Source organism: Panthera leo, chromosome F2 (assembly GCF_018350215.1).
Source record: "Panthera leo isolate Ple1 chromosome F2, P.leo_Ple1_pat1.1, whole genome shotgun sequence".
Lineage (NCBI taxonomy): Eukaryota > Metazoa > Chordata > Mammalia > Carnivora > Felidae > Panthera > Panthera leo.
Genome location: NC_056695.1, coordinates 28,467,417 through 28,489,155, shown reverse-complemented (window position 1 = coordinate 28,489,155; position 21,739 = coordinate 28,467,417). Strand labels below are relative to the sequence as shown.

Genomic DNA, 21,739 nt, shown 5'->3' with positions numbered 1-21,739 from the left:
CAGAGAACCGGAAAGGCTTGCCTACTTCTTTACACAATACATGCCTCGTTGGAAGTCACCCAGTTGTTTGATGTCTATCATTAGGAATTCTCTTCACTTCACGAGAAAGGACAAGGGACCCAGTAAGTATAACATAACAGAAGATCTTGTAAGACTTACAGCGCCTAAAAAAACCCTTAATACTGTATTTGAGTAAAACTATTAAAAAGGTCATATGATCAAGGGAATCCAGAATATTATGATCGCTATATAAATCCAGAAAATGGCAATAGAACATCCTACTGTTGTTTACACTATTTAGTGGTGTTTTTCCTCTTCCTGAATATTTTAAGGGCTTTACAATTATCAGTGGACGCTTTGAGAGGATTAGACGCAGGAAGAAGACTTTTTTATATGCTTCTTAAATGCTTAACCTATTAGTCAGAGCCTTTCAAAACTTGAGTCCCAGTGACCTTTCCAGTCTTACCTTCCTTCCTCCCATCAATATAAGGGAAGTGTAATAGATCATATTTTAGCATTGTATGTAACTACTCCCTTGGTATGCAAAAATGTATGAAAGATGGTTTTAGGAAACATTCCATTTCCCTAAGAAGATGTGATTAGAGAGATTTCTGTACTGGAAGCCAAGAAATATGAGGTCTTTCTTTTTCTTCTTTCCTTTTTTTTTTTTTTTAATTTAATTATATGTATACTTTTTACCTTTTAAGGTCTCCTTTGCCTCACTAGGTATCAAATACAAACAAGGGATCTGAACTAGATGACCTAGAGTATCAGCTCCATCTGTGAAATTCTGTTGCATGAGTCGATTTAAATGCAAGATGAGGATTGCGGTCAATGTCATCAGAAATTCTTTTTACAAATGGCTACGCACTTGCAATACAAAAGAGGGGTCAGGAGTGAGCTGTGAATGCCAGGAAAGAACGTTTTCATATATCGAGATGATAGTGGTCATTGGAGCGTAAACTTCCAATGGTACTGCTAAGCCTGCTTACTGTGTGGTGTTTGATGATCGTCAACGAATTGCAGCTTCAGCTTAGTATAAAGGTTAGTATAAGGGGTGGAATGAAAAAGACAGGGGTTCAGAGCTAAACTCTGTCGTCTACTTAGCTTTGTGATCTTGACTAAATCTCTCTAAGGACAAATTCCTTAGATATGAAATGGAGACAATAACAGTATCTCCTTTCAGGGTTGTTGTTTGGATTAAATGCAGTAGTACATGCAAAATGGCTGGCCTACACGGAGCAATCAAGAACAGCTAGTTTTACGTCCTCTTTTCCTTTCATTATTCATTCCTCAGACAGGTTCAATAGTAAATAGTTACATAAATTGCATTCATGAACAAGAATGACCCCTCCCCCCAAACAAAAGTCAGAGGAGAAGAAAAGTTTATGACAGATGAAAATTAATAATGTTTGAAATCTGTATCTAAGGAGTTATATAACATCAAAATCACCTCTTCAGAAAAGAACCACAGAATCTTATTCCCTCAAAATATTTTTATTATTTTAAGCTGTATCATATTATGGGATGCTATTGTCACTGAAATAATGATACAATGTTTTTGCACCAACTTTTCTATATTGTTAGAGGTGAGATGATCAATATACTAAAACATCTCTTACTGACTAAGTACCGTCCTTTGTGGTTGGCTAGGTAAAGTAGCTGTCAAGGTTGTCTGTGTTTTTTTGCTTCTCTTACTCCTGAACACCATGGGAAGCTCCTTTGGTATTTGTTACAATATTATGATCTGGGCGGTCTTGGCCTTGGCTAGTGAATCGTGGGGTAGAGCTATAAAGGCAAGAAGATGTGACACAATTTGAATTAAGTGGAGAATTCAACAAGGTTCACTAGAAGTCCTCTTAACTGATCTGGTAGGTTAACCAACACTCTCCATTCCCGCCATCATCCTGGTATCACCTAAATGTTGGGTTGCTTATGAGGCTAGTAGGCTCTTCCCTATTATTTCCACATACTTTTCCTCTCACTGGCTGAGTTACATGCTTACTTGTAGTCAATGATATTTCCACCCTGTTCGGCTAGCTAGTTGAGAATTTAATTACATAATTTAATTAAAGATACAGTAATAGAAGCTAGTGTGGGTGGAGGAAAAGCTTTGGAAATACCTGAGAAAGGGCAGTATGATCAGATATTGGATCAAGTATAAAAGCTAGGGGAAATTTGTAAAAAAGAAAAGTTGTTAAGGTCCTATATTCATATTATTTTGCAGATATCTTTAGCCCTTACCCAATTTTAAAGAAATTGAAACTGTAAATCATAGCTAATATGATATCGGTGGATAATGGGGAAAAGGGGGACATGGTACCCCAATTAACTGATCCATCTCTCAAAATGGTCTTGGCCTACATGAAAAGATTGGTAATTGGCTGTACCTTTAAATGCTTGATGTTAAAGTTAGATGTATTATGAATGTATGCAATATTGTGAAAATGATTATACCTGCTTTAACTGGTTTTTAAAAAATACCCACTACAGATCCTGGTTGGGTCTGATGACAGAGCTGCTGTTACTCAGGGTTCCTGATGGGCCAGGCAGTGAATTTTCTGCTAGATACTGTTGAATGCGTTAGAGGAGAAAGGACATGTTGGGGGAAGAAGAAAGTGTCTCTTTAATCCTTTCGCATGGCAGGAAAAGGTGTTTTTCTATCTCTGTCTCTGTCTCTCTTTCTGTCTCTGTCTCCATCTCAGTCTCTGTCTCAGTGTGTCTCTTTCTATTATATTATTCCATGAACAAGAACATTTTAAACTTCACCAGAGTGTCAATCATTGTCCACAGACTATACTTTTGAGTCCTGGGTATGACTATTTATGTCACTCAATTTGAAGACTGTTGGGTAGTTGTAATTTCGATGTGAGTGGCATAAACAGATCAGCCTAGTGTAATTCTCGGTGGCAGATGCATTCCTTCTTTCACACCTTTCTCCACATTTGATTCTTTCCTTTATAATAAGCTGGGGTGTTGAGACGAGGTGCTATGAAAACAGACATTGAAAAAAAAAAGCGTAACATTCTTTTCTGAAGGAAAAAAGAACACTTCTATGGAACGAAGATAAAAATACTTTAATATAATTTACGACAATATAACAAAGTGTATTTAAGAAGTCTTTAGCTCAGTGGTTCTCAACTCCTGCTATTAGCATCTACTGGTAAACTTTAGAAGTAATACTGATCTCTGGGTGCCACCCCAGACAATTAAATCAAAATCTCTTAGTTTAAAGAGCACTTCAGTGGATTCTAAAGTGCAACTGAGATTGTTTTTGCTTTAGGCTTTCAGTTTTAGCTAAAGACTTTGAGCTAACATGGCTGGATCTCCAAGAAGTTTGTGGGAATTTGTCAGTGAATGACACTGAGGAAACCGCGGACACCATGGCTCTGTGGAACTGTATCAGGTCGTCTGGCTAATTGACAGGCTCAGTGAAGTGAGGCCTGTCACAGTGGTGAGAATTTAGTGTGCTAGCCTTGACATGGATTTCATTTTTACTAACATTTTTCAGTGCTTTTGTATTAACTATCTATATTGGTCCATATTATGTGTTGTCTTATTCTCTAATTTTTGGTGCTATGCTATTTGTTGCTAGTTTTATATTATCTGCATAGGGAAAGAGACGGTTGGTAAATGCTCTTTGATATTATTCCAGGTGTCTAAGCACATAGTAGGTGCTCCACGAATATGCACTGAATGATTAACTGATTAATCGGTGTCATTTTCAGTAGTAATCATCTTTTGATGCATCGGATTCCAGAACAGCTTATATATGTTAGCAGTTTCATGCATTTTCAGCATTAGTATTATTATTGATTCCCTTTTTAATTTAATCTTACTGCAGTAATTTCATTCAAACAAAAGGCTAGATATTGGTCATGATGAAAACCTTACTCTGTCTTATTTAGGAAAAAGAAAACATATTTAAAATACGTCAAAAGGAAGAAAATTTGGTACTCCCCAAGGAGTACCTCCACTTTATGGAGATGATAATGAATTTTGGAGGACACCGGCCAAAGGTCCCATTAGATTTGAAAAGCATCTCTGTGGCTGTGAAATTCCAAGGGGAATGTGGTCCTAAAAATGATCTGGGCTGCATTATCCAGTGTGGGATAGAATACTGTCAGTTGGGATTTAAATCAGAATAGGCTATAAACCCCTAGTTCTCAAACCTGGCCAAATATTGGAATCACCTGGAGGGTTTTAAAAAATATAGACGCCTGCGTCTCACTGGGAGAGTTTGCAGCTTGATGTCAGGATGTTAAGCCGTCCACAGGTTGATTATTTCTAGGACAAATTGCATGTCTGTATGCAAGTGTGTCTGAAAGGAGGTGGAGACTAAATCTGGGTGAGAATGGGAAAGAGTGCTAAAAGGTGCTGGGCTGGGGAGTGGGTGAAGAGAAATACACAGAGAAAAAGAAATTACCTATTAAAATCCAACACCTCTGGAAATACTAGTTAAAACACGCAAATTTTATGTACCACTTTATAGTTGAAATCAAGAGGGATATGCTATATATTTGCATGTGTGTAATTTCAAAAACAATAATGCTCCTGGTTGTCAGTGATATAAATCTTGCACTAGATATTACGGTCTAATTGAAAAGCCTGGAATGTGATCAGCATGCCCCATTTCTAGCAACTTCATTAATTTTTTTTTTTTTTAGGGCCTAGGATATGAGATGGTTGAGTCATAATTATCCCAAACAGAACATACGGTGGTCTTCTGCTATCCACGGTATAAGCACCAGTCAGCAGGAATCTCCTTGGTTGTACAGAAATGTGTGAACTGAGGGCAAATGGAGGAAGACTGAATGGTTCAAGGTGAGGCAGATAAATTTTGCCCAATGGAACTTTGCTCTCCTGCATCTCAGCAAAGCACTTGCTATGGTACCACCATGTGTAACATGCAGAGAGCTGAACTGCCTCCTTGAAATCCTGACCTGATGCACTTGGGTGAAACACATGACATTGTTCTGAGAGTATGGAAGCACCAGCTTATATGCATAAATTAAATTTTAACTTTAAGGTTCTGACCAAGGCATTCAGTGGTTCTCTGCTCCTGACCAGGTCATCTAGTACTTTCTCCACATACCTCTGAGAGCCTCAGTGTCCTACTGCTGTGTCAGAGCCCATAGGCCCTTCCCTAGGCAATGCTTTAAAAAATCCCTCAAAAGCACAGATGCCCATGAAAATCTCCATGAAATTATATATATATGCATATATTATATACTATATATATATGTGTATATATATATATATGCATATTTATGTTTTGTGCCTGATTTCCTTTGGTTCTGGATTGATATTTGTCATCAGAGAATGAGAGTAAAAACAGAGTCATCAGAACTTCAGAACAGAGTTGCCTGATCCCTGGGTCTTCCTAAGAAATACTCAGAAAACAGGAGGCTGATCTTGTCTAAACTCTTAGTGCTCTGATGACAGGGACAGTCCTACTTCCGTCTGTATCTCCAGTGCCAACATGTAATAGTACTCAGTGCTGGTGCAGAGGGCAACGGCTCAGAAAAGGACTGAGGCATTGTTTCTCAAAGATCATATTTCTCAATGCTTAATCCAATTTCTGGAGATGGAAAAAGCTACACTATTCATATCTATACTACACATTTTCAAAGGAAACTTTTCTGGGTGGTGGTGGTGGTGATGGATAGATAGCATAGCGTCAACAACAGGGAAAGAGAGAATACTTTTCAGAGGATCTCCTGCTCTGCTCATCCTGATTGATGGGAATGGGTATATTTCAGGGTTGGTGAGGAGAAAGACACCAGGATATCAGAACGTGAGGAAATAAACATCCCTTACTAGCTTCCCTTCCCTTTGGTTCCATGAATGTTACTATACCCTGGTTTCCCATGTAGATTCTCCTACATAGACAGAATGGGCTTTCCATTTTTCCTAGGTAGTCTGTCATTTCTTGAATATATTTTTCCAAGTTATTATTTATTTTTATTTATCTATTTATTTAAAAAAAATTTTTTTTAACGTTTATTTATTTTTGAGACAGAGAGAGACAGAGCATGAACGGGGGAGGAGCAGAGAGAGAGGGAGACACAGAATCGGAAGCAGGCTCCAGGCTCTGGGCCATCAGCCCAGAGCCCGACGTGGGGCTTGAACTCACAGACCGTGAGATCGTGACCTGAGCTGAAGTCGGACACTCAACCGACTGAGCCACCCAGGCACCCCCCAAGTTATTATTTATATATTCAATATTACACTCAATGAAGTAGTAAAGTAAATATTGAATGTATTATTTTGTTATATATTATTGTTACTTATTAATATATATTTTTATGGCGTGTTTCATATTTCCAATTTAATATTTTTCTAATGGATTGGTTCTTAAAGTTTGTGCAAGTCTTTTATATATTTGAAAAGCATGAATCAGCTTCCCTGAATCCATTCACTACTAAAACATTTCACCAAATTCTAGCTTTAACATTGGATTCCCATTCCTCTCCCATGTCGCAGTGCCCACAGAGTCAGTGCTACAATGGAAGAACCTGTCCAAGGCGTTAGCTGTCTCTGTACTTGAAACAAGTTTTGACTAAGTCCCTGGTGCCGGGCATTTGGAACTTCACCCAGCTGTGTTGCGTATGAATGCATGCTTATGCCCAGAACTTTGTCGGGATTACCTTTTCCTGCAGACGTTCAATAATAGCAGCTAGATTAGCCTCACGGTTTTCTTTAATTTGTTCCATTTTCAGGATCAGCTTTTCCTCCGCCATTTTGCTGAAGTTGTTGTTCTCCTCCAAAGCCTTCTGAAGGACTTCTCGCTCATGTTCCCTCTTCTCTGCCAATTGTTTCAGCACCTGGGCCTCCTGAGACTGGGGAAGAAAAACATATCCATTTTATAATCACCCAAAAGCAAACCTGGCAGAATAATGGTCCACTGATTTGAGAGAGCGGGTCCACCGATTTGAGGGTTCCAATGAACACTTGTTCTAGCCTTAAGCACTATTGTCAATTCAGTACTCATCTACATGGCTTTGAGTTTTCTACTGAATGTGGCTAGCTGAATTTTCAGCTGGGGATTTTTTGGACACACCGTCTTAGAAGAAGCATTTAACCCTCATTGAGGAGTTTTTGTTTTGTTTTGTTTTTTAGAATAAAACAAGCTAAGCATTGATGCTAAGCATTCATGCAACCGGGAATGCTATAATTAATCATTGGATAGCAGCGTCCATTGAAGCCTAAGGAAAATATGGGAGGATTGGGACAAGTTCACCTCTTTCCCCTGCTCCATTTTTCATCAGCTGTAGGCTAAGTCTTGAGCTTTTCAACTTTAGCCAATCAAATCTCCAAATGTACTTTCTCGTTTTATTCCACACGCACCTCTCCTCACTTGCCTGTTTTACTTTCATTACCCAAATTTTCTTTGGAGACGTGTGAATGGTGTAAAGGTAATATCCACTTGGCCACAGAAAACAGAAAGTCCTTGTTCTGGCCCCCTCTTGAACATGCCAAGGTCACCTGGGTAATCTTTGAAACCCTGTGGTTACTTAGTGATTAGAGTAGAAACGCCAGAGGCAGTTGCACCCCACCTGGCATCCCCCCACATTTTGTGCACTGTAGTTTCCCTGCAGCATCAGGAGGCTGTATGACTCTGTACAGTGTATATTAACAATCACTGAAGTGGTTGATAAAAATGCAGAGGCCTGGTATCCACTCCCCAAAGTTCTGATTCTGTGGTTCTTTGGTTAAGACCCAGGTTAAGACCCATAGATAATATATGTATATATGTAATATAAGTTTATTTATTTATTTTGAGAGAGAGAGAGAGGATGGGGAGAGAGGCAGAGCGAGAAGAAGAGAATCCCAGGCAGGCTCTGAACTGTCAGCATAGAGCCCCATGCGGGGCTTGAACTCATGAACCATGAAATCACGACCTGAGGTGAAATCAAGAGTTGGATGCTTAACTGACTGAGCCACCAGGCACCCCCAGGAATCTATATGTTTGATAAGTATCCCCGGTGATTCTAATGCAGGCTATTCAGGGTACCTTTTGGAAAATGCACTGGCATGGCCTCTGGTGTCAGGCCTGTGTTGGTGACCTGGATGTGCTATTTAACTTCTTCCCACATTCATTGTTTCTTTCACAGTATGCAGTTAAGTCTTACTCAATGCCGAGCTATCCAGGTTGAAGACTAAATTATTACACAGGCATTGTTCCTGGGTAATTTCTTAGGACTGGCTGGTGCTCTGAGGTGAGACTTTGCAGGAGTGACTGTAACTCTGAACGCCTAAACAATGGCAGCTTAAAAATGTGTTTCATGGCTTGTCAAATATTGATTAATTAATGTTAATGTTAAAAGCATTAATAGGAAAATATTTAGTTGATAGCCATCATGGGGTCTCACAGGAGAGATCTTGGTATACATACAGTATGAGGCTTGACGGAGAAGAAACTTTTCTTCAGATAGGAAGGGGAAAATCAGACAGCCTTGAGACTCTTTGCTGATATGTTTATCCTGAAGTTTACCAGGAATAGGTCTTGTGACTCATGGGAGATTAGAAAATTTGGGGAACTAGCCCCGCATCTTGTTTTAGTCCCCAAATGGTTTCACTGACATCCTTAGGAGACTACATCACATACTTGCTTTGTTATAGCTTATGGTAAAACCCAATATGAAAAACAACGGGAAATGTTAACACGGAATAAATTCAAAATCAAACGGCACCTTTCTGGAAAAAACCTGAAAAAATATTTTCTAGCTGGTTCATCCTTCTGCCTCTAGGTGGGACTATTGGTAAAGCATCCTACATTGATTTGCTTCTTTACTGCTACTAGGACCACTGACTTCAATGTGAGAGACAGACTGACTAAAGGTGTGTGTGTGTGTAAAAGCTTCTCTCTGATGGACTTCATGGCAAGGGGCCATATGCCTGCCGTTCTTTACTATATCAGCTCACAGAGAAAGTTACCAAGGATGGTTAATCAATGAGCAACTGAGTAATTTTTAATTTTCAGAGGCTCAAATTTACTGAGGCACTTTTAAAATTGTATTTTAACTTACAGTTCATATTTGCATTCTTAATTTTCTTTTGTGAGAGACTTAAAGACAGGAGACAGCAGAGGAAGGGAATCGAGAAGGGAAACCCTGGGGACTAAAAGGGCAATATCGCAGCACATACCTTTTCAAATGTCTTGCCTTGGTGGGGCACATTTGGCTTGCGTGAACAAACACTCCCACTGGCCCCGTTACCAGTAATGGAGAGACAGGCCTATTGCCTTACTGGGCGCAGCATTTGGCTCTGTTTGAGGTGCCTCAATTAATGGCGTTAGTACTTTTGCAGCCATTGGGGCTAAATGAGATTACCCAGCACAGGTGTCGAGTGTATTTCTTTAGCACAATTAATGGGGTGAAACAGAAACAGAAGGCAGTACAGAGCGTTCTCACATGAGGCTGCTGATAGGTGACGGAGACCCGCCAAACTGGGCCAGCCCCCTTCGGGGCTGCTCATTTCTGTGGTGCCTTTTCCTCTACTGAGGGAATGTTGCATCCACCCTCCTCTCCACTGATACATTTTTGGGACCTATTGATCATCTATGTTTCAAATATCTAAAGCCACATCCGTTAAAAAAAATACATCGATTACGGAAAGGATCCCACACTGAGAAGATACTTTTGGCACCCTATTTTGGTTTTTCCTCACAGGCACTCAACTCTTAGACAAACTCTTCTGTGGAGCTAATAGTCTCGGGGCCTTTACCTCAGTTCTTAAGGTCTCCACCGCTGAAGACAGCACTACTCCCTTTTCCTTCTTTCACACCCTAGCATCCAGATGTCACTGCCTACAACTTCTCTGACTTTATTCCTGGGGAGAGACTGATTCTCTCATCAATACACCTTTTAATCTCCCGGTCACAGCCTCAAGGAAGAAAACTGGTTACGCTTCAGTGAGCAAATAAGCATTTAGTTCAGAAAACTGCCCTGAAACATAACATGTGTGAGGATCCAGAATAAAAATATGTTTTCGACAAAAGTGGAAGCATTTCCCTTCATTTTGGTAAACGTTCTCACCACATGGTTGAAGAGGTGATTTTATTTTCTTCCTCGCTTGGGCAGATTAGCAGAAAAGAATCTTGACTGGGAGGCTTAAAAGGTAGGATTTGCTGAAAGCTGTTAAAAATAAATTGTTTAAGGGCGAAGGATCTGACCACGGAGGACCGTCTCTGAATGGCATGTACCTAACATAGAAGGTCACTGAAATACTGAAATGGAAAATTAGGGCATGATAACGATCAGCTGATACAATGCAAATGTCAAGACAAACTATTTATAGAGCTAAGACATCCAACATGACATTCTGGGAGACCAGGGAACCTTCTCCACCTTGCTATTGTAATAATGGAGGCGCAGAATTGGTGCCCACTTTTTCTAAGCATACACTGAACTCAGCATCACCGAAATGATTACATGAGAGGTACGTGAAGGGAAAAATAATGAGACAGGGACAAGAGTTATTGTACATTTAGGAACACTTTAACATTTTCCAGAGAGGTTCATTACCATGCCTTATATTACTGAGTATAAGAGTTTAATTACTATACAAATGAAATGGAAGATAAATTTGAGTTAAGTGATATATAAAACTCAATTTTATTTTATGTACTCTTATGAGATTTAAGACTATATTTTAGTTAGTACTAGTGTTCCATTTCTTTCTGGAGTGAACACATTTCTAACCCTTTATTTTATTGTCCCCTTTCATCATCTGGATATATTACTTGCCACTAACTAGAACCATTTATCAGACACTAGATCTCTGAGTACCTAAATATCTTTAAAGGATGTGTCTCTAATTATTGGCTTTACTGTTAACAGTGACAAACCATTAGCAACCCAGTTAGAGTCATAAATAATGTCTTGTTAAAATATGATAATTGAGGGTCACCTGGATGGCTCCGTCGTTAAGCATCTGACTGTTGATTTCGACTTAGGGCATGATCTCACAGTTGGTGAGATCGAGCCCTGAGTGGAGCTCAGCATTGGCAGCACAGAGCCTGCTTGGTATTTTCTCTTCCCCCACCCCCCCTTCTCTGCCCCTTCCCTGCTTGTGCTCTCTCTCAAAATAAACAAACATTAAAAAATATGATAATTGAGTATAATTGTGCAAAACAAAAGTGTGCAATATTCACTGTGTGTTGAAGTGAGAAGCATAATAAAACATTTTAAATGGTTAAAACCCAAGCCCTTTAGAATGAGCTCTTCTGCTAAAGCCTGGAATGCGTTTACTGTGGTTAACTCCTAGGAAAAGAACCATGGGGGTGCTCTTCCCTGAGGGACAACACATGACACATGTGAGGGTTCTGTGGACCAAGTGTCACATCCTCCAAGGAGCAGATGCCTCCCGAATGTTGAATCACAAATAAGCCAGCACTTGAGTTTATAATCGTTGCTGTACAAACCACCCCCTCTTTTCCTGGATGTGACAGTAATTACCATCTATAATGTGAGATGCCAACAAACAAGAAAGTTAAGTCTATCAGGTTTGGTGACTAATCATGGCCCAGTTTACACCATTTTATTTAAAAAAAAAAAAAGCAATGCAGGGGTGCCTGGGTGGCTCAGTGGGTTAAGTGTCCAACTTCAATTCATGTCATGATGTAATTAATGGCTTTGTGAGTCTCAGCCCCACATTAGGCTCCATGCTGACAGTGCAGAGCCTGCTTGGGATTCTCTCTCTCCCACCCCGACCCTCCCCTACTTGCATGCTCTCTCTCTCTCTCAAAAAAATAAAATAAAATAAGCAATGCATCTTTCTTTCAGAGGTTCAGGGACTTTGCAGTTGATTGTACCAATATCGTCAGTGTGTCAATTATCTCACTGAACTGTGAGTACTGTTTGTGTAGTACTCTTCTTAATTCAATCTGTTTTAGGGTGAGATTTTATTAATGTCATTAAAATTCTTAAATTGCCATCTTTTTTTCATAATACTTATTTTTTTCAAGCCACTGTTAGTTGGGCAGACCCATTTATATACCTGTCACCTGTCAAACTGTTTCTCCTTTGTAACTTGATAAACAATATTTTATAACATTTAAAAATGTTCAAGAAATGTATGGTAACATTTCAGTATCTTTTTTAGCAAGAAACTTCTTTTCTCTATATGATTCTGAGTTTGCTGGACTATAGTTTCTGCAGGCAGGAACCAGCTGTGTTTTGCATAATAATAGCTGGTTGTCTCTCACAGTACTTGCCTGCGGCTTCATGTAGGATAGGTCTTTTAATTCTCATTGACCCATGGTCAATAACTCCATGACCCAGGTCCTATCATTAGGCTCATTTTACAGATGGGTAAAATAAGACATAGATGGACAGGTTAGTCACTTGTCCAAGGTCACACAGCTATTATGTGATAGAGCCAGACTTTGATTATGGGTATTGCCTTAAGCATGTTCTTAACCACTGTGCTTTAAAGACACTCTTAAAAACTATTGCTTGGCTTAGATGACCATATAATTTATTGTCCAAACTGGGCACTTATGACATTGAAATGATAATGATGATATCAAAAAAAGGAATAAACAGGAGTTGTCCTGGGCCAATTGGGAAGTGGTTAGCTTAGGTCTGCTGTTACTTGCTAAATGTTTGTTGAATGAATAAATGGCGGGCTGGCTGGCTGGCCGACTAAAGTCTTTATATTGCTTCACCCTTGTGGGCCAGTTGTGGTATGGAAATTTTGATTTCAAAATGTGAGCTACAAGCTGACCTCACGATATAATATATAGTCTCATGGAGGTGAAAGCTGAGTCCCAGAGATAATCAAAGAGAGCAGAAAAAGCAGGAAAAAGGGCTATTTCTTGTATAACAAATTTCTTCTACCAGCAAATCAAAGGGGCATTAATTCTGGCTCAAAGAAGCCCGAGGGAGGGTTGTCCAACCCAGTAACCAGGTGGTCAGTGCTGCGATAGTGGCAACAGATGGAGTGAGGGACTGGGGACACTGCCAAAACATTTGTCACACAGTGAGTCTGGGCCCAGTGGAAATGACTCCGTGGCAGTCCTCCAGCTGTAAATCCAGAAGGACTCACACAGGCAACACAGCCTGGGTCACGGGTTCTCAGATGTGGTCCCTAAACTCCCAGAAGCAGGCCTTTCAATGGTACCAATGGAGGCGAGAGAAGCTCACAAACTTTTTTATGTTTTAAAAGCCTATCAGAAATCTTATTTTGCTTGTATGGCTATGTCTATTTTTACATTTACTTTGAGTTAGAATTAAGTTAATTTAGTGAGAATATGCTTATTTTTATGATAATAAAAATATTAACTGGCACTTATAGATTCCTTTGACTGTAACCACGACAAAGGAATTTATTAATACTATTTAATGTATTCATACTATTATACTATTATTATACTACTATTAATATTAATAGTATGTTTGATAGGCAGAATCTTTAGAAACTTGTAACTTTGAGAAAGGAAATGGATCCAGGGCAAAATGTTGCTGATCACCGGGCTCGGCTGAACATCTATTATTAGGAACTATTTTAAAAAATAGTAAAGTTGAAATTGAATAATTATCTGGTATCAATTTGAAAAAGTAAAGGCCTAAAATTCCTCCACGGTTCCCTAAAATTTTTCTGGTCTGATCATCTGTCTCTGTGCTGTCCAACTCAGTAGCTACTAGTTACCTATGGCTCTTTCACGTTTCCTTTTACTTTTAAAAACGCAACTGCTAGAAAAACTGAAAATGCATATGTGCTCACATTGTATTTCTATCGAGCAGCACTATTCTATATAGCTGCAGACATTTATTTTTTATCCATGTTGGCAGGGCTACAAGCTAACCGATTGTACGGTTATGAGCTAAATAGTTACTATAATTGTTATACTAACACTAAACGTTTACAGATAAAATTGTGGACATCTGCAATTTTGCTTATCTAAATTCTATTTCCCCTTCTCTGGATGAGAACATCTCAATTTGCTTTTAGGGGTCTATATGTCCACATTTCTCTGCAGAGATCTTACCTATTCGGGGAGCGCCTGGATGGCTCAGTCGGTTATGCTTCCAACTCTTGATTTAGATTCAGGTCTTGATTTCATGTTTCCCAGTTCATGAGATGGAGCCCTGTGACTGGCTCTGAGTTGACAGCATGAAGCCTTCTTGGGATTCTCTCTCTCTCTCTCTCTCTGCCCCTCTCCCATGCATTCTCTCTCTCTCTCTTTCTCTCTCTCTCTCTCTCTCTCCCTCCCTCTCTCTCTCTCTCTCAAAATAAATAAATACACATAAAAAAAGAACTATTGAGGGGCGCCTGGGTGGCTCAGTCGGTTAAGCATCTGCTTCGGCTCAGGTCATGATCCCGTGGTTCATGGGTTCAAGCCCCACATTGGGCTCTGGGCTGGCAGCTCAGAGCCTGGAGACTGCTTCAGATTCTGTCTCCTTTCTCTCTCTACCCCTCCCCCACTTGTGCTCTGTCTCTCTCAAAAATAAACATTAAAAAAAAAAAGAACTATTGGGAAGGAAAAGCCCTCTTTCTGCAGGAGTTGCTAATTTGTGAGGAAAAGAAATGTGGACTGATGGTTGAAAACTAAACTTTCTTGGTATTGAAACCAATTAGATGCAGCAAGAGACAGATGACAGATATAAAAAGGTTTTCTGACCTTATTGCTTGATCTGGATCCAGCTGTTTTTGAAGCTGTAACCATTCCTAGACTTTTTAGTCACATACCCACTTTGTATTCTAGCTAGTTGAATTGAGTTTTGGTTACATGCATGTCCTCACTAAGGTAATCACTGAGATATATGCACTGGCTGGAGGCTCTTTGACGAGAACTAACAGTTCTTCTAATGAGCACTTATTAAGTCAGCACAACCCAACAGAATAAAATCAATTAATGATTTTTGTAAGTTGGCACTTTCTGTTAATTATAGTTTCTTCTAATTAAAACCCTACTACCAGGACATAATCTATACAATGATTTTTGCCTTGAAAATTTTAACGAGTAATACCAGACATGTGAAGGAATACTGATTTTAAGGGTTTCAAAAAACATTTTTCCTAGTGTCATAATGTTAGATAATATTTGTAAATGTCTTTTAGCCATGTGGCTGGTTTCTAGTTCCATTCACTTATATAAACGTGTAATTGTTGATAATTTATCATTGCCAGGGTGTAGGAATTTTACTGGAATCAGTCATTAGCTAACTCAGGGAGTTTTGTGAGAACAGCGAGTTAATTTTGATAATCTCTGTGTCGTTCTTTTCCTTTTAATAATATCCTTCAAATCAAATACATTACCTTAGAAACACCAGCAGCCTTCTGAACCATGATCTCAAAGTTTCAGTTGCAGCTCAGTCACTGACTTCCTATTCTAATCAGGTCACGGCATCTCTATGTGGCAACCTAGGATCTGTACCTGGTGCCCATTACCTCTAAGAGGACTTGAGCTGCTTTGATGCAACCCACTGTCACTGCTGGAGTTACTTACTTAGAGCTGTTGGCAGCAAAGTCTTGATGGATCGTAAATGCAAGTTAAGTTAGCTTTACTATGAGAAGAAAGCTCTAAGTAACAACATTTGTTAAAGCAACTTCCGGTACACAGATTTGAGTTAGTAGCTCAGTTTCCTCCTTTTAAAATCCACCTCTATGACAACAGTAATTGACTAACTACAATAAATATACATGTAAAGAAATACTTGTCAGATGCTTGGAGAACCTCACTCTTCAGTGAAAACTGAAAATGTGATTAGGATGTTTTCTGACACAGGAAGATTTTTCAACTACAAAGGTCAGAACAGAACGTAATTTTTAGTTCAGAAAATGTAATCTGAGGACTTCTAATCTTTGGCTCTTTCTTCCTGATCTGAAGATACACATAGTGTATCTGTTATTTGTACATACACATACATGTGTTTGGTTTTGTCCCGCTTTGACTGTTAGAGAATTCAGTTTTTAGGAGAAAGACTGTCTTTGTTTTCTTTGTAACTATCCAACATAGAGGTGTTGGATGTATTGGCTAACTTTTTATAGGCAATATATTAATAAAGTTATACATTATTATAAATGCGGACTGTCCATTCAAATAAGACTATGCATGGAGCATATTTTTAGTGACTACATGCTTCTAAAAAGAAATGATAAAGTCAGTGGAAAATACAATGTAGGAATGAATTTCCTAAAAATAATTCCATTTGGGTTGATTAAGAGCATCTTGATGGGATGAACTCTAATAATCACATGGTACACATGTGTTTAGACATAACTTCTATCTTTATGTGCAGAGTCCTTGGGATTTCTGAGTGCCCCTTCATTTTTAGTACCTTTGGCTTCTTGGTCACCTGATTGTGAAAAATTGGAGATCTGGAAAAAGAAAAGTGCTCTAATACAAAGAAAGGCTAATGGAAAAAAGGGAAAAAGATGCCATCAAGGTTTGGAACTGAGTAGAGGAGGATACTAATAGATCCCGGAGAAGGTCCTGATCTTAGAAGCACAAACTTTAAGGGCAGGAAGTGAGGCCTTTAGGAGGACAAGGTCAAGCTCGGGGCCCCTATTCCTGGGTGAACAGCATCTGGGAAGAAATATTTCACAAGATCTGGTGGTCTATAGTTTCAAGGAAAACCATGTGTTCCAGTGGGGAAAGGACACAGACCCTGAGAAGGAGGAATCACCACTCCTGCACCCCTCCCCACCTCCAAACACTGGAGTAAAGTTACTTAAGGCTGTGCTTTCTCAGTTATGCACCGTGTACTACAGCAGGGAGATTTTATGATAAGGGATCCAGGAGAGGGAGAAAGGCACTTTTAGTGTCTAAGGGCTTTGGCTTTAACTAGCCTAAAAGCAGCAATGTTTACTTGAACTAGCCTGGCTCTGTGTCTGTTGAAGACCTACACGTGCTGGGGATGTTGCAGGTGTAGAGGTGGGTGTCTCCTGGAACCTCTGCCAGCATGTGTGTGCGTGGAGGGGGAGTGTGTGGAGAGGAGATGGAGGGAGGGAGGGAAAAGAGGAGGGAAGGGAAGAAAACGAGTAAAGACAGAATTTAAAAATGTATGGAAAAAGTTACCTTTCTTCTTTCCTCTGCAGCCTCCAGTTTTTTCTGGATCTCCTCCAGAGACAGGTCTTTCTTCTTTGGAGAAGCTAAAGTTCGTGGGGCTTCTGAGATAGGAGATGGTGGTTTTAGGATCAGCTCAAAAGCCTGGCCAGAGGCACGTTTGTTGATTTGCTTCACTTCCATATCTGAGAAATGAATTATTTGAGAATGTTAACATACATACAGAGTGTGAAGCATGTGTTTATTTAAGTAATTTGAATTCAGGCAATTGAAAGTAGCGTTCTTATTCTGGCAAATAGCAAAATGCTGCATGGGATTATTTGCTCTACATTGTTCTGAACACATTAGACTTCTTTCATCAGTATAAGGACAGATATATTTTAACAGAATAAATATTTAGTGTTGAGAAATTCAACAACGTCCATAGGGAGTTGAATAATGGTAGGCATACTTAGGAAAAAAATAGCCTGAATTGATTTTAAGCTAAACTTTATTTTTCTCTTGAATAAACATGAACTTCACATGAAAATAAAGAGGTACAGATTTAGATTTATTTTTTGAAAATTACCATGGCTGGAGCATTTTTCAGGCTAAATGATGAAGAAAAAGGTTAACAAAGATTTATTGGAAATTTGAAATTCTCTAGGACGCAGTGCACGAACAATGTTGAATTACCTATTTAGCTTCTAAAACTCAACTTATACATAACTTCTGACTTTCTACTTCCCCCGGCTTCAATCCCTAAAGCTGCAGAAATTGTCATTGTCACTGTCTTTCCTGTCTTACTGGTGCACTTCGTGTAACCTCTGGTTTAGCACACTTAACCACACTGTGTTCTGCTTACTGATTATTTGTATATTGTACGTATGTCTCTTCTTCCAGGCTTTAAGTTCCTCCAAGGACAGGGCTGTTCTGTACTTATCTTTGGAGCCTCTGTGACAACACGTAGAGAGATATTAGAATCTTAGAATAAACATGGCTGGATTACTGGTCACTGGTGTCCAGCAGAGTAAGAATCTCCCTGGTTTATTTGTTGGCTCAATGAACTTACACAAAGCAGACACTGGGCTTGCGTTCTAATGAAAGTTTTGGTTGGCAACTGAAACCTTTTCACATGAAGGACATCTCCTTATGAAATTGCTAATTGTTATGTTGATGATTGCATTTATGACACGTGTGCTGTGATAGAATAACTTTGGGAGGAAAAAGCCCGAGTCCTAGAACAGGCTGTAAAGGCACAGAAGGGGTTAACTGCTACAGATGCCTTCAGCTTATCTTCAGTGTATGTTTCCACATATGGAAAAGAAAAACGATCAGTCCACAGGTAGTAAAATATACCTCAGCTCCATCTGCTACACACATAACGGTATCAAACCATTTGATTAAATTGACTGAACTAAGTGAGGATGATATTGTTTGGTCGTGATAGCTACTATTTTTGAGTGCTTACCAGAGGTCAGGCTTGGCGCCTAAGCATCTGACTTGAATTTGACCACTTAAACCCTACAACAACTGAGGGAGGAAAATACTAGAGACAAGTAAACCTCAGAAAAATCAAAGTAACTTGCCTGAGGTCAGGCAGATAGTGGCAGAGCCAGGAGGAAAACCGCACTAAATAGAATGAATTTGGATAAATCAAACTGAAAATGTTGCGCTACAAATGAAGTTCGTAGTCATGCCAATGCTTTAGGCTTTTCTTTTAAAATTCTCGTTATCTGGGGCCTTAGTCCTAGGTCACATTTATCATGGAAACTTGTCAGCTTGTGGACATGCATGCACAAAATACGCACACTTTATGAAGACAGTGATAAGGGGAAAACGGTGGTGGTTGTTGATTTTTACTCTTGAAGTTTCCTTAGTATAAAGCATTTTCTTGCAAATTATGATCTGGCCTCACTAAAGCTCAGCATATTATATTATTTGCAAAGAAAAGCTTTGAACATGCTGTGGGTGTTGCTATGCTGCTAACAATCTAGTCATGTGTCTTAAGAGACATTAATGTGCTGGTGTTAGCATCAAATTCAAACTGTTTCAGGGGCGTCTGGCTGACTGAGTTAGTGCAGCGTGTGACCCTTGATCTCCAGGTTGTGAGTTTGAGCCCCATGTTGGGGGTAGAGTTTACTTAAAAAAAAAAGCCCCTCAAGCTGTTTCAAGCAATAGGCAATCAATGAGACCTAATAGCTAGACACAACAAGTCAATAGTGAGATCTACAAAATATCGATTTAATTATACCAGGAGCTGTGAGAGAGAAACAAAGGTATCTAAGCTTTTCCAAATGATCTTGTTAGCAGGAGCATTTCTGTTGCAGGGAACTCACCATCGTAGGTGTAGATGTTGATGTTGCGAGGTTCCGGGTAAAAGCAAGAGCAGATCAGTGACAGCATGGACAGTTCCTTCATTTTTTCCTTGTAGGCTACAACGAGAGGCTCAAGATTAGTGTCTTTCATTTCCTGAATTGCCTCTTAATGCTTCTTTTAACCCAAATAATATTACAGCCTCCTGCAGAATGAATATTGCCAGGGACCCTGCTCTGCAAAAATAAAGACTGAAATGGGACTTTCAAGTGTGTATTCCTTATTCCAGAGGGCATAAATTACATGTTATAGCAGGTTAACTATAAAGTGAGAGAAAGGAAGTTAGAGAAAGAAAGGAAAGTAGAAGGAATTGAGATCCAGCAGGACAGGGAGGAGAGACAGAAAAGCCATGGAAGAAGCAAAAACAGACAAAGTTAGCAGAGAGATAGGTCTGTTCTAGCACAAATGTAGGCAGGTCTACTGTATATACAAGTATGACTCAGGAGGTGTCCTTTGCTGCTTCGGCCTCAGTGGCCACGTATTCAGCTGGGGATAGGCAGAGAACCCATCAGGAGGGTTATTAAGCAGATACATCCTCCAAGGACCCGTGTTGCTGCTTTCTCTTCATCCCCAAGTGCACTTTCTTGTAGCAACTTCTTTCCACACACACCATAAACCTAGATCTGAGATCTGATGAGGCTCCCCTTTCCTCTGTATAACCCAGCTTGGGCACCCACCTTGCCAAGCAGGCGCAGTAATTCAGCGAGTGATTCCCTTCCTCCTTCCCTCCCAGGATGAACCACAACCAGATGGGGATAAGGAGGTGGGGACTTCTCACTATTGTTGATTATCAATAAGTTAAGAAAATGAAAGAAAAATGAAGGTATACTGTGCACTAACTTGTGAAAATGTATAAACAAAGGGCAATGGTCTAACATGTTGAGTCTCATAAGGTAACATTCACCTCGTGGGAGGGGCTTCTGATCATTACAGCAACCCAAGGGAGGGCGAGTACCTTGGGGAGATGGGAATTCCCAGAAGGTTAATTTGGGCATTATTGACAAGTACATCTTTTGTTGGCTAAGAGGAAAGAGATTCAACACCCAGATGCTTTAGAACTACAGAATGTTACATTAGAAGGGTCCTAAAAGATCATTTAGCGAACTGTCCGCCCACCCCATCAACAATTTTGCAAATAACACTGGCCCACAGAGGATAAAGTCATATGTGGCCTCCAGATAAAAATGCAGGAAATTGATCAATGTCAAGTTTGCCAAGATGCCTTTTTCGACCTCTCTTTTTGGGAGGAGATTCAATGTGCCAAGAGGGCTGCAAATATTCGCACATCTTTGAACCATATGCAAAAATCAAATATTGTCATACTGTGTATATGGTTCAACCTACCACATCCAGAGGGTCTCTTTAAGAGAATTTCCCTCCTTATTTAGCTGATTTCCTTTAAAATAAGCAACACAATTTGCCCTTTGCCATAACAGTCCTGACACCCACTCTGAGAGACTTTATCAGATGCCTTTGGAATTTTAGAAGGCAAAAACTATATTTCTTCATCTTTTTTGTCTATCTAGTTAATGAAATTATGTCACTTATGAAGGTCCAAGCAGTCTTTACATGGATGCTCAGTGTACCTCACAGTTTCTTTTGGATAGAAACATTTGATGATTTAATACATTCAATTCCATGAAGAATAAAACCCAAACCAGCAAGTTTTTATAGGCTGTGCCTTTTTGTAAGATAAAGCAATATGGCATTGAGAGTAATTTGCAAAATTAAGCTCATATTAGGAGCATATGTTAAAGATACCAACTTTATTAGGGAGGGCCAACCCAAGAATAAAAATAAAATAAAAGATTTTCCTTCTCATAAAGTAGTAACTGATTAAAGCTATAGGAGAATAGGAATTCCCACTGAAAAAAAATACTCCTCAATTCTGTCTTCAGTTTCTTGTGAACAAAATTCAATAATTTTCAGTAAAGCCACTGCTCTGTTAAGCTTGATAATTTAATAAAGGCAGGGGATATAAAAGTTGTCAGGGGCTAATACTTTAAAGCCCTATGTGTAATGTATGATAACCATGATTGATAAAAAGTTTTCTTCTTTCCTCTGCTACATGGTCTGGGGACAAAACCCCATTGACCTTTGTGGGTGATTACTTAAGAGATTCTTTACATAAGTTCTTTTATTTTGAGAGAGACAGAGAGAGTGAGCAGGGGAGGGCCAGAGACAGAGGGAAAGAGAATCCCAAACAGGCTCTGTGCTGAGCCTGATGTGAGGCTCAATCTCATGAACCCAGAGATCATGACCTGAGCCAAAATCAAGAGTGGGATGCTTAGCAGACTGAGCCACCCAGGCGCCCCTTTACATTGTATTTATTGCTGGTTTGGATTTATTCTTTACATGGCATGAACC

At 39.5% G+C, this 21,739-nt stretch overlaps 1 protein-coding gene across 1 annotated transcript in view; it reads right to left on the bottom strand.

The window, feature by feature from the left end:
* STMN2 (stathmin 2) overlaps nucleotides 1-21,739 on the bottom strand; it is a 46,343-nt gene that overhangs the window by 1,330 nt on the left and 23,274 nt on the right. Inside the window, exons 2-4 of the mRNA XM_042923727.1 lie at nucleotides 19,336-19,431; nucleotides 17,030-17,202; nucleotides 6,651-6,842 (exon numbers count right to left, since the gene is read on the bottom strand). Of these exons, the coding sequence (XP_042779661.1) occupies nucleotides 6,651-6,842; nucleotides 17,030-17,202; nucleotides 19,336-19,431 (461 nt within the window). The remainder of the gene's footprint in view (nucleotides 1-6,650; nucleotides 6,843-17,029; nucleotides 17,203-19,335; nucleotides 19,432-21,739) is intronic.